This window comes from Electrophorus electricus, chromosome 18 (genome assembly GCF_013358815.1).
Source record: "Electrophorus electricus isolate fEleEle1 chromosome 18, fEleEle1.pri, whole genome shotgun sequence".
NCBI lineage: Eukaryota > Metazoa > Chordata > Actinopteri > Gymnotiformes > Gymnotidae > Electrophorus > Electrophorus electricus.
The window spans coordinates 14655212-14673361 of NC_049552.1; the positions used below are offsets into that span (position 1 = coordinate 14655212).

Sequence of the window (18150 nt, forward strand, 5' to 3'; positions counted from 1 at the left end):
GTGGTGGTGTAAGGGTGGAGCTCTGTACCGTAGCAAAAAATTTACATGGAACCTATTCAGCTTTGGCTTTCACTCAGTTCACATCTCCATCATCATGCTACTCTTTGTACTTTCTCTCCTAGTGACACTTTTAGGTGAGTTTATTTATATGTCAGAATGCTTTTCCCACAATTATAACAAGTCAAGAAACAATTTGGCATATTTTTAATCTAATATGAATGCAAATTTCTGTAGAATGTTTCACTTTTGAAAAGATTTTGAGTATTTAATTTTCATAACCTGTCTTTTTTTAGGGAAGATCTCAACACAGAAAATTGTTCCACTTGACCCAGTAAAGCATGTGTCAGTAGGTGATCCTGTTAATCTCTCCTGCAGTTACAATACGAGTACTAATGATGTTCTTCAGTGGTATCGCCAGTATCCAACATCAAGACCAGAGCTTATAGTTTTCATCTACCTACACGAAACTAAAAAAGAGTCTGATCTTCCTGGTGTTTCTGTAAGAGTTGATAAAGACCAAAGCCATGTGGATCTGCTGATCTCCTCTGCTGAAATATCAGACTCTGCACTGTACTACTGTGCCCTGGTACCCACAGTGACAGGAAACCTGGCTACACTGTACAAAAACCTCCTACTACACAGATAAGTTTAAATAGGTATCCCATATTTAAATATGTATCTGAAAAGTGATGACTGAAATGCTTTATAATCACTGTAATGTGTCATAATGTGATTTGTTCTAATAAAACATGTCAGAGTGATTTAGAGAAACATGAAAACCAAACAAAAGCAAAAAAAAAAAAGACTTTTTAATTTTTTTTTTTAAATTTGGGATGTTAATAACATTTTTAAGATAATCTAAATAAAAAAATGGTGAAAATATCAGAGTCAGTAACATTGTTGGTATGGTGTTGAATTGGTACTGGTGTTAAAATATTTTTAAAATTTTGACTCCTTTGTGTCACTATATTACACAAAACCATTTAACATTGCTTTCAGGACAATGTATCTTTATGATATCATGGGTAGACGTGCACTATTCATTTTAACATAATGTCAATAGTCTGTTCCTCTGCAACACTCTGAAGCATCAACATAAAATATTATTCCCCTTCATCACACTGTGATGACAGCAGTCTCCCAGAGGAGGGCAGACTTTACACAGAATAATTTTCTACACTGTAACACACTGGCTAAAAACAATAGTGTCAATAAGGTAGGACACTACTCAAAATCAAGAAACTTGAGAAAAATAATTTTTACACTTAGCTCAAACCAATGAAATCATTTCAGTTTAAACAGATATTCCGATGACTGCAAAGTTCCATTATGAAGCCTAATGGTTTAACATACATGTTTTATCAGTATTAATAGTCATGCAGGCTAGGAATAAGAATAACCTTCCCAGTGTATCAGTGCTGTGCATCTGCATTTATTCTGTGATCTATAGTGACCAGAGTGGATAGAAATCAGAGGATCTGGAAACCGTGCTGATGAGGCATAAAGGCTCCTCTGATAAAAGGAAAAATAATATACCATGATCAAAACATGTTTATCTACTCAGACTCCCTCCAGACAAACTGCAAAAGCTGAGTTTGGCATGGTCATAGTGTGTCATAGTACATAAATACATACTAAATAAATGATAAAATAACAACCTCATGTAAGCCTGCTGGTGATTAGGCTTGCCCTTTAAAAGTGCATAGTGCTTTAAATGAAAATGGTTACATATTGAGTGCAGAATTCATTCAAACACTATTGAATGAATATACAACACATCAGGTTTTTGGTTAATATGAATTTAAGCTAACATTAAAAACTAAATTTAATTAAAAATAAAAAAGCACAAATATAAAAATATATAAGGTGCATACACACAAATGTGACTTTGTGAGTGTCACCATTAATATGGAATATTCATTATTGTTTCATGCTTTACAAGAATATAATGGTATACTCCTGATTCAGTCAGAATTTTTGTTATCACTAGAGGTGTTTTGTCATGGTACGCCTCCCGCAAACATCTCCATGTGTAGGTGTGTGTGTGTGCCTGTTGTCACGCCCTCTCGTGTCGTTCACCTGATACTTGTTGTATGTAACTGTCATATGTAAATAAGTCTCGTCAGTGTTTGGAAGATAACAGGTGTGCTACGTCTAAGTGTTACATGTTAAATACACATCTGTTTCATCGTGCCTCCTCCCCGCATCCTTGAACATCTCCAAACGTGACATATTTGATAATGTTGCATTGTATAACCCCAAACTTAATATACCTACACACACACACACATGCACACAAACACACCCACACACACACACACACACACACACACACACACACACACACACGTGCACACAAACACACCCACACATCTCCATAACAGTATGCAATTTTCTCCTTGTTTTCTTTCTTCTGGAGCCCAATAAATGTTTATCCCATTAACAACTAATTGGTACTAAACACTCTATTATACACAAATTAGCAAATTAAATGATTAATAATATTTTAGAATTAAAGAGTCTATGAACAGACAAAACATCATGCTATTTGACTTTAAAACAGGTTTTGCATTAGTTTGATCTTTGGATAATGTGTCATTTACATAAATGTAGAAATGTCAGCTATGAAAATTGAATTTCTATCTCATTATTGTTTTAACTTTTGTCAGAATGCCCAGCAGAGCTGTTCTCCAGGACAGGAAGTTCCTGTTGTAGTTTTCATAACTGCACTCAGAGCAGAGAGACTCATAGTAGCACATATCAACATTAGAGCAATAACAGCTTAAACACACTACTGATTCAGTTTGATCATATTCACAATGGAAAGATTCTTCCTAATTACTTACATTGTGGTATCAGGTACTGGCTATGAATTTGGTTGAACTTTTTATAGAGATCGACAATTTCTAAAATATTTTAATTGACTGTTTTTTTCTCACATTTTTCTTACAGGTGTGTTTTGTGCTGATCAAATTGGTCCAAACCAGGATCAGGATACTGAGGTTTTTGATAGTGAGGGACAATCTCTCACACTGAAATGTTCATATGACTCAAGTAATCAAAATGTTTATCTTTACTGGTACAGACAGTATCCGAACAAAGCCCCTCAGTATTTACTGTATAAAGGTGCCCGATCCCAAAGTGGTGAACACACATCAGACGGACGTTTTTCATCAGCTACCACTGAAAGATCCACTCAGCTCACTATTAGTGGACTAACTCTGGCAGACACAGCTCTCTACTATTGTGCTCTATGCACACAGTGATATAAAGTCTCTGAGAGCCTTTACAAAAACTGATACACAATATTTGCTTTGAACCTGAGAGCATCTAAACCACAGTCATTTTACTGAACGTAGTAACAGCTGGAAAAAGGCTTCTGGTGGTTGGGGGTTAAGATAAAAAGACCTTTGAACAGACATATTTTTGTATCAGTAAAGTCATTGACAGCAAAACACTTTTCACTTAAAAATAGAAAAACACAAATAATCTAAATAAACAGACTGTATATTTAACATCATAAAAAAATTGAACAGATTTTTTCAATGGGTCACATATTACTTTAAATAAGCAAAACAGGATCAGTGTTGACACACAAGTTAAAACAGTAACTTTAAAAGTAGTAAATTGTAACGTCTACAAATCCTTTTCGAAATAAATAATAAGGGTACTGCACTACAACACACTGTCTGACTAGGGATAAACGTATGTGATGTCTCAAGGTGTTTAGCCATTCTGCTGCTTGGCCTTGTCAATGACATGAATGCTTTCAGATTTAATTTAATTAAAATGTGCTCAAGATCAACCTCCCAAAAGAGTTTAAAGTGCCTGGACGATGCATGAATTCAAAAATAACCAAAAATGCAACAAATGTACCAAAATGCAACATCCCTCATATGTATGATCCCATGTAAATCAGTAAATGCAGTGTATAAAATACAGTGTATTTAAATAGTTCTACAGTATATCTGCGTTATCTCTGCTTTATAAGGTGATTATAAAGTTCTCTTCATCATAATTCTGACTAGTATATTTTGCAAAGTGAAGGATAACCAATATCAAAAATGATCAAATGGTACTTGAGAGAAACACATTGTGATGAGCAGCGTGAGGCGGTGTAAGGGAGGAGTTCTGTACCTCAGTAGAAAAGTACATGAATCCCATTCAGCTTTGGCTTTCACTCACTTCACATCTCCATCATCATGCTGCTCTTTGTACTTTCTCACCTAATGTCTCTTTTAGGTGAGTCTTTTTTTTAACACAATACATGTACAGAAATCAATAAATAAGTCAATATAAATTCAAATTATTTTGAGTGACAATTTTGTTGAATGTTGATTTGAAAGACTACAAAAGATTTCTCTTTGTATTTTTATTTTACCCAGGGGAGATCTCAACACAGAAAATCGATCCACTAGAAACAGTAAAACGTGTCTCAGAGGGTGATCCTGTTACTCTCTCCTGCAAGTACAGTGTCAGTGATACTAATTATGCTCTTCAGTGGTATCGCCGATATCCCAGATCTAGACCAGAGTTTATAGATTACATCTTCCCAAGTGAAACTGACAGAGTCTCTGATCTTCCTGGTATGTCTGTAAACCTTGATAAAAACCAAAGCCGTGTCGATCTGCTGATCTTCTTTGCTACAATATCAAACTCTGCACTGTACTACTGTGCCCTGGCGCCCACAGTAACAGGAAACCCAGCAATGCTGTACAAAAAACTCGCACTGTGAAGGTAAGACTAAATATGTATGTTTATAAATTAAAGCTCTGTAGTTGTTGGGTCATCATATATTTGCTTAGATATTTTCAAAGAGATGTCATAAAAAACAAAAAATCTAAATCATAAAACTAAAGCTTTGGTATTTGGTAGATAATTTTTCCTTACAGTATTGCTGATTTCCTTACAAATTGTCATGATATGGCCCCTCCCCCGAATGCCTCCGCGCGTGTGTGTGTGTGTGTGTGTGTGTGTGTGTGTGTGTTTGTGTGATCGTCAAAGTGGCCACACCCTCCTTGTGTCTCACACATACGCCTCATTGTGTCATTAGCATACAAGTATAAAAGTCTATTGTTTACACGTTTGTGTTGTCTGTGTTTATCCCCATTAGCCTTCGAGCTAATTCTTATATGTTGCGTGTGCATTAAGGTATTTCTGCAACTCATCCTCGTAATCTTATTCAACCTCCACGTTACACAAATGTTATTGTCAATCCTTAACTTTGAATAATCAGCTATTTTGATTCTTTTCAGGAGAAAATATGTCTGTATGATATCATGTTCAGATATGTAGCTCTTACATTAATTACTTTATGTAGATTTGAACTGGTACTGAAACTGGACAGTTAGAAAGAGAACCAGATTTGAAAGGTTTTAAACTTGCATAGTAAGCTCCAGCACTGTTTAAGTCATATAACATTGCAGTCCAGCCTTTGGGTGTTGCATTGCAAGTCAAACACCAAATTCACAAATTTTCTAAAATAATTCTAAACTGTCTGCTCCAGACTCATTTTCTGTGTCGTGCTACTTTCCTAGAGACACTATTGAAAGGAAGATATGCCACACTGCACAGAAACTGCACAAAACCAGAAACCTGATGATGAAATATTTTTAAACCTACAGTTTCCTCAATTATAACATGACAGTTTAAATTGTACCCTTGTGTATAATGCTGACACCTTTACCAATCACTGCCTATGTAAAGCTTCTAGAAGATAATGAATGTAGATGACAACCTTTTAACTATGTTTATTATGTCCTGTGATTATCCCACCAATTCCAGTGTCTAAATACCATGTGACTGCATGACCACCATTATTAAACACACTACTCTGGGGTGAAGGTAAAGGTCCAGTAACTGACTGTTGCATTTATCATGGAGACTCCAGCATGGGACCCTCCACTCCAGGTCTTGCACTGCTGTCATGGCAACAATTGCACCACTCTAGCTTGGATTGGTTAAACTGAAAAAATGACTGAGACCAAAGGGGAAACTCCACCCACCTCACAGTAACTCTGGCCATATATCAATTATATGACACACTTTGACCTGCTCCAGGAGAGAGAGAGAGAGAGAGAGAGAGAGAGAGAGAGAGAGAGAAAGAGAGAGAGAGCAACAGGGAAATAGCACGAAAAACATCAAGGGCCAGTCATATAACATACATAAAAGGTTTTACACCATGTATATAACATATAATCCTATGCATATACATCAGAACATAGTATCTTTACATACCTCGACAGCACATAAGTGTCTCTGTATGTAGGCTGATCATCTTTTATTTTGGTTAGCATGAGGGGCTTATTCTTAACTCTGATCAAATGTGACTTGAGAGAAATGTATTGTTAAATATCACGTTACCACTCTCAGTTAAAACTCAACAGCCTCAACAAAATCTTATTGTATAACAGAAGTTATTAATCATCTTGTCATAGTTTACATGAAAATATTCTCAACCAATTTATTCAATTCATACAGTATTTGAATATATAAGATTCAGTTTCAAGATATTTTTTTAATTTGAATCATTATATCTTGCATGGAAACTACCATTTAATCCACCAAGCACAGAAGCCCAATACATTTACAGCATTTAGCTGACACCTTTATCTAAAGCAACTTGAGAAATTAAGGGTTAAGGGTCTTGCTCAGTGGCTGGGACTTGTACAAACAACCTTCCAGTTACAAATCATGTACCTTAACCACTGAGCTACTACTTATACTAAGACACTTATTATACTTTCATGGAAGCTGGTAACAGGAATATTGCTACAGTAAAGATTTAATTTTGGAAACTTTTCAGAAGTGTTGTACTGATATGCTCTGTCGTCCTGGTGTCTTTGTTCAGGATTAATTGGATGCATCACAAAAGACTTATTTAGTGAAAGTATTGAATGTGCAGTTTGTAATACATCCAAACACCACGGAATGAATGTAGAATTAATGTTTATTAAAGTCCTTAGACATGTGATTCTCTTGAGTTGCATTTCTCCAACCTCAATACACACACACACACACACACACACACACACACACACACACACACACACACACACACACACACACACATATATGTACATCTCTTTACATGTCTCTATGATAGCACACACATCTGACTTTTTGATTTGAGGTAAAGACAATTATGTACTCTTGGGTTTTGCATTTTGAGTTTCAGATTTCTATGTTTCTGGTACAAACTGCTGTTGTTTGCAATTGGCAAGTGGGTAACAAATTTCTACAAACATTTATAAGTAACTATTAATTAGTATAAGTAACTATTAACTATTTTTTTTCAAGTCATTCTTTTGACAAATATCCATGTCAGTTCATAGTGTAGTGAACATGGTGAGATCGGTTCATTCAGTAGTAGGTGTATGATTTGCTGTACACAGTAGTTTCCATGTATTCAGAAAATTAAGAAATGTGTAGATAAAGCAAAAGATTTAAGAACTTTACATGTATGTGACATGTAAGAGATGCAGTAATGATGCACCATTGATAACTCGGGGGAATTACTTTTATCATAGCTGTGAATTCTTTAAATAATATTTAGTGGTTTGCTATTTTTAAAATTATTTTATCCTGTCCCTGTATTTGTGAACTAGTAAAAAGTAGAAATTATCCCTCACACAAAATTCTTCTCTGTTAAATCAGCATTTGATCTAAAGGTCAAGTGCAAGTGTAGATCAGTTTATATGAATGTTTTGAATGCACAATGATGTAAGGTGAGGCTTAATCGGGCTAGTTGTAGTTGTTTGTACGTGGGCATTTGATTAAAATCGAAAGTAGCCTATGCTCAAGCTACAGATTATACCCATTTTTGGTGAATTTCTGGTGGAGGATATTTGAAGATTCTGTATACTTCCTGGTTTAGTATACAATGGCTGATGATGGACACACCCAGTATTTGTAAATCACACTGCAATACTGATACCAAGTGCCATTGCAATGCCATTAAAATGATCCACATAAAAGCAACAGCTTATACCCTCTGCTGATTCAGTTTGAACAAATTCACAATGGAGACACAAATCCTCTTGGTTTACATTATGGCATCAGGTACTGCCTAGAAATTTGAACAATTTGTTTGAGAACCACAGATTCAAAATTCAATTAAATATGTTTATTGCATTTTCTTACAGGTGTTTTTTGTGCTGATCAAATTGGACCAAACCAGGATCAGGATACTGAGGTTTTTCATGAAGAGGGACAATCAGTTACACTGGAATGTTCATATGATTCAACTAATCAATATGTTGATCTTTACTGGTACAGACAACATCGTAACAAAGCACCACAATATTTACTGTAGAAACCTGCTCGATCAAGTCTGAATCCTGGGGATACATCAGACTAACATTTTTCATCAGTTACCTGTGACATCCACTCAGCTCACTATTAGTGGACTAACTCTGGCAGACACAGCTCTCTACTATTGTGCTCTTCACACTCAGTGATATAATGTCTCTTAGAGGCTTTACAAAAACTGATAAACTTAATATTTGCTTTGAAATTGACGAGCATCTAAACCACAGTGATGTTACTGGATGTAGTAACACCTGGAAAAAAGGGTTCTGGTCGTTAAACAAGATAAAAAGATCTTCGAACAGAAATGTTTTTATATGAGTCACTTCTTAGAAGAAACAAAATGTCAGTGTCAGTGAAGTTGCCAGTAGAAGACAACAGGGGAAGCATAACATTGTTCATTAAGGAAAAGAATATTGCAAATAAAGTTAGACTGTTAATACTATAAACAGAATTATTTTATATTGTTAAAGGGACAGTGTGTAAGATGTAGGGGATCTATTGCTAGGAATGGACTACAGTATACTTAATTGGTTATGTTAGAATTTGTCATGATTGGTCCCTCCCAGCTTCTGTCTTCCGTGTTTTCCCTGTCTTGTGTTATTTTAGTTCCATAGAATAGTTTAGTTTTCTCCGCCCCTCGTTTCATTGCATATACATGTTCCTTGTTTCAACCTTAAGTTCATGTATTTAAACCCTGTCGTGTTCCTGATGTCTTTGCTGGTCATTGCATTTTTATTCCAATGGTTGTGTTTCTTTGTACTCCGTGCCTTTGTGTGTTTCCTAGCCTTTCTTATAGCCTGCTTCCCCTGTTTGCTTTTGTGTTTTGTTTGTTTAATTAATCATCTATCCCTAATAAATAATACATCTCTCTCTTCTCTGCACATTTTAGATTGCTGAAAACACAGTCACCCAATACAAGTAGTAGGGTGACTGTTAAACTTAATTAGAAACACCCACCCTACACCCACACTCACTGGACACTTTATTATGTTTAAATCTTGTAAATGTGATGCTGTGCTCAGTTTACAAGCCACATTTTATTCTTACCACAAGACCACTGTTACTTTTATTTTATTTTAGAGGCGCAAACTACTCTCAGTAGCTGTTGCACTGGCATAGTAGTGGTACTGTGTGTTGCACTGTTGAAAATGAGTGTAGTTCCTAACATGCAATCAATCACATCAATCAATCAAAATATACTTATGTAGTGTTTTTCAAAACAGGAGTTTTCACAAATCAGCTTCACAAATGTCTGTGTCCAAGATTGCAGTACACAAGCCAAAGGCTGCTGTGGCAGGAAAAACTCCTTAAGAGTGTGAGGAGGAAATCTGGAGAGGGATCAAGACTCAACGGGGAAGCCCATCCTTCTCTAGATGATACTGGACACACAAAAAAAGAACAAAATGAGCAAGAAGAAACCCAGAAAATCAACAGCAAAGTACATCAGAAAAACAAAAAGCAGAAAAGGCAGAGGAAATTGTCAGAAAGGACTATGGCAGTAGTCCTTTATGATATCATGGGTAGACGTGCACTGTTCATTTGAACATAATGACAGTAGTCTGTTCATCTGCAACACTCTGAAGCATCAGCACAAAATATTATTCCCCTTCATCACACTGTGATGACAGCAGTCTCCCAGAGGAGGGCAGACTTTACACAGAATAATTTTCTACACTGTAATACACTGGCTAAAAACACTAGTGTCATTAAGGTAGGACACTACTCAAGAAACTTGAGAAAAATAATTTTTACACTTAGCTCAAACCAATGAAATAATTTCAGTTTAAATAAATAATTTTAACCCTATATACAGTATATGTATCCACATTCAGTGTTATGGTGTCTAATTAATTTACAGTAGAGTAATATCAGAATCATTAATCTTTACCTGTTCAAGAGTTAAAGAGTATCCACACATCAGAGCCCCACTACCAGGAGACCCAGAGTATCCACACATCATGTATAGGCACAAGGCAGAATTTATTTTCTGGGCTCAGACCCTCCACCACCAGGGTTCATGGCCACCATGATTCCCTCCATGATTAGACACACAAGTTTGTCTGATAAAAGCAAAAACAATATACCATGCTCAAAAGCAGGCTTTTATTCAGAAACACCCTCCAGAAAAACTGCAAGTTTTTTTTATGGTTATAGTGTATCATAGCACATAAACATAGCAGACATACAGTCCTCCTATTTCTTTTTCAGGAATATATTTCTCTTCTCAGTGCCTAAGCTGTAATACTACCCGTTATCAGAGCTACAAAGCTAATGTGCTGTTCTCACACCTGTGGTTTAATTTATCATTCTTCTTCCTAGAATTCCACTAACAAACTCATAATCTCTTCCATTATGAAGCCTATTGGATTAACATACATGTTTTATCAGTATTAACAGTCATGCAGGCTAGGAATAAGAATAACCTTCCCAGTGTATTAGTGCTGTGTATCCGCATTTATTCTGTGACCTATAGTGACCAGAGTGGATAGAAACCAGGGGATCTGGACACTGTGCTGGTGAGGCAAAAAGGCTCCTCTGATAAAAGGAAAATAATATACCATGATCAAAACACATTTATCTACTCAGACTCTCTCCAGACAAACTGCAAATGCTGAGTTTGGCATGGTCATAGTGGGTCATAGTACATAAATACATACTAAATAAATGATAAACTAACAATCTCATGTAAGCCTACTTTAAATGAAAATGGCTACATATTGAGTGCAGAATTCATTCAAACACTATTGAATGGATGTAAAACACATCAGGTTTTTGAAGACTAACATTAAAAAGTAAATTTAATTAAAAATAAAGCACAAATATAAAAATACATAAGGTGCATAAACACAAATATGACTTTGTGAGTGTCACCCTTAAAATGGAATATTCATTAATGTTTCATGCTTTACAAGAATATAATCTTATACTAATGATTCAGTCAGATGTTTTGTTATCACTAGAGGTGTTTTGTCATGGTACGCCTCCCCCCCGCCCCCTGCAAACCTCTCCGTCTGTACGTGTGTGTGTGTCTGTTGTCACGCCTTCTCGTGTCATTCACCTGATACTTGTTGTATGTAACTGTTGTATGTATATAAGTCTCGGGTATTATTGTTGATTTGTCGGTGTTTGGAAGATAGCAGGTGTGCTAAGTGTTACATGTTAAATAAACATGTTTTATTGTGCCTCCTACCCTCATCCTTGTACATCCCCAAACGTGACATATTTGATACTGTTGCATTGTATAGCCCCAACCTTAATATACCTACACACACACACACACACACACACACACACACACACACATCTCCATAACAGTATACAATTTTCTCCTCGATTTCTTTCTTCTGGAGCCCAATAAATTTTTATCCCATTAACAACTAATTGGTACTAAACACTCTATTATACACAAATTAGCAAATTAAATGATTAATATTATTTTAGAATTAAAGAGTCTATGAACAGACAAAACAAAATGCAGTTTGTCTTTAAAACAGGTTTTGCATTAGTTTGATCTTTGGATAATGTGTCATTTACATAAACGTAGAAATGTCAGCTATGAAAATTGAATTTCTATCTCATTATTGTTTTAACATTTGTCAGAATGCCCAGCAGAGCTATTCTCCAGGACAGGAAGTTCTTGTTGTAGTTTTCATAACTGCACTCAGAGCAGAGAGACTCACAGTAGCACATATCAACATTAGAGCAATAACAGCTTAAACACACTACTGATTCAGTTTGATCATATTCACAATGGAAAGATTCTTCCTAATTACTTACATTATGGTATCAGGTACTGGCTATGAATTTGGTTGAACTTTTTATAGAGATCGACAGTTTCTAAAATATTTTAATTGGCTGTTTTTTTCTCACATTGTTCTTACAGGTGTGTTTTGCGCTGATCAAATTGGTCCAAAACAGGATCAGGATACTGAGGTTTTTCGCAATGAGGGACAACCTGTTACTCTGGAATGTACATATGATTCAACTAGTCAATATGTTGATCTTTACTGGTACAGACAGTATCCGAACAAAGCCCCACAGTATTTACTGTATAAAGGTGCCCGATCCCTAAGTGGTGAACACACATCAGACCGACGTTTTTCATCAGCTACCACTGAAAGATCCACTCAGCTCACTATTAGTGGACTAACTCTGGCAGACACAGCTCTCTACTATTGTGCTCTACGCACACAGTGATATAAAGTCTCTGAGAGGCTTTACAAAAACTGATACACAATATTTGCTTTGAACCTGAGAGCATCTAAACCACAGTGGTGTTACTGAATGCAGTAAGAGCTGGAAAAAAGGGTTCTGTTGGTTGGGGGTTAAAGAAGATAAAAAGATCTTTGAACAGACATATTTTTGTATGACACACTTATTACTTTAAACATTTGTATCAGTGAAGTCATTGGCAGCAAAACACTGTTCACTTAAAAAACACAAAAACAAAAGTAATCTAAATAAACAGACTGTATATATTACATAATAAAAAAGATCTTTGAACAGACATTTTTGAATGTGACATATTACTTGACATAAGTAAAATAGGCTCATTGTTCACACACATAAGTTAAGGTAGTTAAAAAAATAATAATAAAAAATTCAAAAAATCTGCAAATCCTTCTTGAAATAAATAATAAGGGTCCTGCACTCCAACACACTGTCTGACTAGGGATTAACTTATGTGATGTCTCAAAGCATTTAGCCATTCTGCTGCTTGGCCTCGTCAATGACATAAATGCTTTCAGATTTAATTTAATTAAATGTGCTCAAGATCAAGTGCGCAGTTGAGACTAAAGTGCCTGGATGATGCATGAATTCAAAAATAACCAAAAATGCAACAAATGTTGACACTCTAATGCATTGCTGTGTGATAGAGCTACATAAAGTTTCATGAATATTGGACATAAGAGATATAAAGTATATAAGATATTTAATGTGTGTGTGTGTGTGTGTGTGTGTGTGGCTTTCAGTGATGAATAAAGTTTGAATTACATTACTACTGTAAGTGCAAAATGAGGTATAAACTAGTCTGTGTGGTGCTAAAAGAGCAGAGTGTATGTTACAGTTATGTAACTCTGCCATGATCCAAATATGTTAACTTTAAGACTGAATTATTTAAGAATTAAGTATTGTCTAGGTAATCTAGGTAACCTATAAAATTAACATATGTATACAGTGTATTCAGATAGTTCTACAGTATATCTACATTATCTCTGCGTAATAAGCTGATTATGAAGTTCTCTTCATCATTATCCTGACTAGTACTTTTTGTAAAGTGAAGGATAACCAATATCAAAAAAGATCAAATGGGACTTGAGAGAAACACTTTGTGATGAGCAGTGTGAGGCGATGTAAGGGTGGAGTTCTGTACCTCAGTAGAAAACTACATGAACCCCATTCAGCTTTGGCTTTCACTCACTTCACATCTCCATTATCATGCTGCTTTTTGTACTTTCTCTCAGTGTCTCTCCTTTTATGTGAGTTTAACTTAAGTACAGGTTTTAATAATTAAGTATCCAAGAGATAATTTGTAAAATATTATGTTGAATATTTATTTATCTCAGTGAAAACATATGCTGAATACTGCAAATTGCAAAATATCAACAGATATTTTATTAAATTTTATTTATATTTTCCCAGGGGAGATCCCAGCACAGACAATTGATCCACTTACACCAGAAAAGCATGACTCAGAGGGGGATGAAGTTATTATTACGTGCAAATACAGTAAAACAAATAATGCTCTGCACTGGTATCACCTGTATCCCAGATCTAGACCAGAGTCTATAGTTTTAATTTCTCCATTTACTAATTGTCACGGGACGCTTACCCCCCCCCACGAGTCCCGTGGTATGGCCTGCCGAGTGCAGGGGGGTTCAACTATGTTTGTAACCATACCCCCGTGAAGGCATGCACCTGTACGGGATTACATGTTTGTGTGTGTCTATTTAAACCCACGTCAGTGCGTGCCTCACCGTTGGTCATTGTGAGTCTTCTGTTAAAAGTAAAACATGTATGTATGTAATCTTCGTTCAATGTTATTAGAGTCTATGTTTTGTTACGTGTATGAGTCATGTCTTTCGTTCATGTTGTATGAGTGCCACTGTTTTTGTTCATGTCTTTTGTTAATAAATGTCACCTCATCGAGGGAGTCTGTGCATCCTGCTCCACGCCCATCGGCACTCGGGCTAGCAGATCCGTTACACTAATAGTATCATCTTCCTCATTTATTGGCTGTAACTGAAAACAGTAAAAGACAATTACATCTGAAGATCTCCTCTGCTGCAGTATCAGACTCTGCACTGTACTACTGTGCCATGAAGCCTAATGGTTTAACACAGATGTTTTATCAGTACTAACAGTCATGCAAACTCGGAATAATAAGAACCTTCCCATTGTATCACTGCTGTGTATCTGCATTTATTCTGTGATCTATAGTGACCAGACTGGATAGAAACCAGGGGATCTGGACACTGTGCTGGTGAGGCAATCAAGCTCCTCTGATAAAAGGAAAAAATAATATACCATGATCAAAACATGTTTATCTATTCAGACTCCCTCCAGAAAAAAAAAAAAAAAACTGACCTGAGTTTGGCATGGTCATAGTGTGTCATAGTACATAAATATGAACGAAATAAATGATAAAATAGCAACCTCATGGAAGCCTGTTGGTGATTAGGCTTGTCTGTGGTCTTTAAGTCTGCCCAGTGCAACACAGGAGCCACCAGAAAGACTTAAAGACTCCATAACAGAAATTCACTTTGAAAGTGCATAGTGCACTGTATGAGTCTGTTGTTTGAGCCACTACAGAAAGCAACAAACAAATGATCTACATCATTCAAATGGTACTATGAAATCCATCATATCATTAAACACAGGAAACAAAGAATTAACTGGCACCTGCTGGAGTCCCCAAGAGTCTAACTCTACTTGACAAAAAAAATCTAAATTTTGATCAGAAATACACTAAACAAACAAACTAAACAGACTCTACAGAGTCATGTGGATGATCTAGATAATTGGGGTTTTATTCTGGGCTTCCTGCTCTCTCATTGGTTACTAAACGGAAAAAGGAGGAGCAGCTGAACTATGGTGTACAGAAAGAATGTCAATGTGAGACATTTAAGTTACTTCTGAGACAGAGGGCAAAGTGCAACACAATGTTTCTCTGTTTATTTATGCTTTTAACGGTACTCACAGGTAAGACTCTGCTTCCATTTAACATATTGTCCTTATTTACATGTTAACATGTTACATATGTTTACATGTTGTAAATATTATGTATTGTTAAATATTATGTTACTACCTTCAGTAACAACCTGTTGGAGTAATCATTAATCTGCACTGGATCAGTTTGTGTGAGTAACTGAAGATCTTTTTTCAGGTGACAGCACACAGGACAGCATCACCTCTTTATCTTCTGCAGTCAGTTTTAAAGAGGACCAAGCAGTTACACTCTCCTGTAACTACAGCTACACTGGGTCTGAGGAAAATCTGCTGTGGTATCGCCAATATTCCAATTCATGGCCTCAGTTCCTTGTTTTAGTGACGGAATATGGACAAAATCAAACAGCTGATTCTGATCCTCGTCTGTCTGCTCACCTTCATAAGAGTGTCAAGCGTGTGGATCTGAAAATCTCCTCTGCTGCAGTATCAGACTCTGCACTGTACTACTGTGCCCTGCGGCCCACAGTGACAGGAAAACATCATTCACTGTACAAAAATCTGTGTAGATGTGACTAAATGTCTTGGTTTGCTTTAATGCAAGAAGAAAATTAAAGCCATTGAATAAAGAGAACTAAGGATTTTCTAAAAAAAAAAAAGTCGTGTTAAATTTAAACGTTAAACTAACGTTAAACTAAACATTAAACTAAAACTAAAACGTTAAGCTAAAATAATATATTCAGATTTTTTAACTATTTAACTATTTTTAGTTATTTATATAATAAATACATATATTCTAATAGCATGCACCAATATTTATTCAGTGAGAATATGAAATTGTAAAATGTTAAATTGTAAGTAAGACACCCGTCATAAGGTGGCAGTAGTCTATAAGCTTCAGCATCTCTAATGTTGCCAAAACGTGAAGTTTTAAATCAGTACTGTACCAGAATCAATCCACCATAAGCAGAATACGAACAGGATAACTGGTTAATTAATTTATTGTTTATGCTAAAAACAATGAAAATCTATATGATGCTCACACTTCTCTTCACTGCACACATTTTGGTAAAAAATAAAAATGTTATTATTTTAGCTTTCTTTTCTAATGAAGAGCAACTAATGTATATTGTTATTTATATAATTTGTAACAAATGTTAATGAAGATTCTGTAGAACATAATTAAATATAAATGAAGTCTGTTGAAGAAAAGGTGGTCGTTCTAAATTGGCTTTACGGTTTGGATGTAGTGCAATACTTTTGTACAAAAGCAACAAGACAATAATCTCTTTCTGGTCACTAAAAAGATTCAGTGTAAGTAAAGGCCCCTGGATTTAGCAGAGAAAGATTTGATGCCTATCTTGACTCAAACTCATTTCTTCTGAATATCCAGAAACTGTGTGTCTGCAGTCTACTGCTGTACTGTGAAGTCCACTGTGACACCAGTCTGTGTAACGCAGGAGGGGTGGTGAGCGAAGGATGTTATGATGCATGGAACTAAAAAGATGCCATAATGCGAACAGACAAACCGGATAGAATACATGAATAATAATAACAGACAGACTAACCAGGGAGACAATACAGAATAGAACAGGCTAACAAAACAATAACAGGCTAATAGGGTTAGACAAGACTAAGTTTGATGAATACTCAAGGAAAACACAATGTAGGCTAAAAACACAGAGAAAGTATTACAGACAGCAGAGGGAACAGCAGAGAACTAAACAAGCAAAGCAACACGGACAGCGAGGGAAACTAAACAGGGAGTGTGGGAGAACGAGCATAGGAACTAGGGACGAGATCAAGCGGGAATATACTAAATACATATGAGTGAGGACAAACGGGATCTAACCAGAGACAATGACGGACAAACAAGACGCAGAAACAAGGTTTAAATAAGACTACAATTAGGGACAAACTCGGAACAGCTGGAGAGAAAGGGGAGGAGACAGAGAACCATCGAGAGACGAAAACCCGGAAGTGACTCGGTTGCTAGGGAAACGGGGAAAGCTCAGGTCTGTGGGTCTGCACTAATGCTGTTGAGAACCACGAACCTCTGAACTCTTTACACATGTGCTTCTATTGATATATGGAAGCTCTGAGATGTTAAAAAAAATTCAGTACTTTTTAAATCATTACTGTGTTAGAATGAAAGTTCAATAAGAACAGGGGAGAGATTAATTAGTTTATTATTTATACAGAAACCATTGAAAATGTATATCATGCTCACACTTCACTGCAAATATTCTTGAAGAAGAGCAACTAATGTTGTTATATTGTTATGTTGTTATTTATCTAGTTTGTAACACGTTTGAATGAAAATTCTGTAGAACATAAAGAAGCATAAGTGATGTCTGATGAAGAAAATGTAGCCATTCAAACTGTATTTATGCTTTAGATGTAGAGAAATACTTTTGTACAAAAACATGACAATGTCTTTCAGATCACACTGTAAAGATTCAGTGTTGGTAAAAGTCAAAAAGATTTAGCAGAGAAAGATTTGATACTCATGACACCTCATCAAATTAATTTAATTCCTCATCAAGTCATTGAAGATCCAGAAACTCTGCAGTGTACTACTGTACTGTGAATGCTGTTCAGAAGCCTGAATCTCTGAATGTCTACATGCGTGACATATGTGTCTGATGATATATTTGGAAGCTCCAAAATGTT

The 18150-nt window shown here is 35.9% G+C and overlaps 1 protein-coding gene across 1 annotated transcript in view; it reads left to right on the forward strand.

The window, feature by feature from the left end:
* The first annotated feature begins 4206 nt into the window (after positions 1 to 4206).
* The window catches only part of LOC118242989, a 173154-nt gene continuing 159210 nt past the window's right edge, over positions 4207 to 18150 (forward strand). Inside the window, exon 1 of the mRNA XM_035536492.1 lies at positions 4207 to 4242. Coding sequence (XP_035392385.1) covers positions 4230 to 4242 — 13 coding nt within the window. The 5' untranslated portion in view covers positions 4207 to 4229. The remainder of the gene's footprint in view (positions 4243 to 18150) is intronic.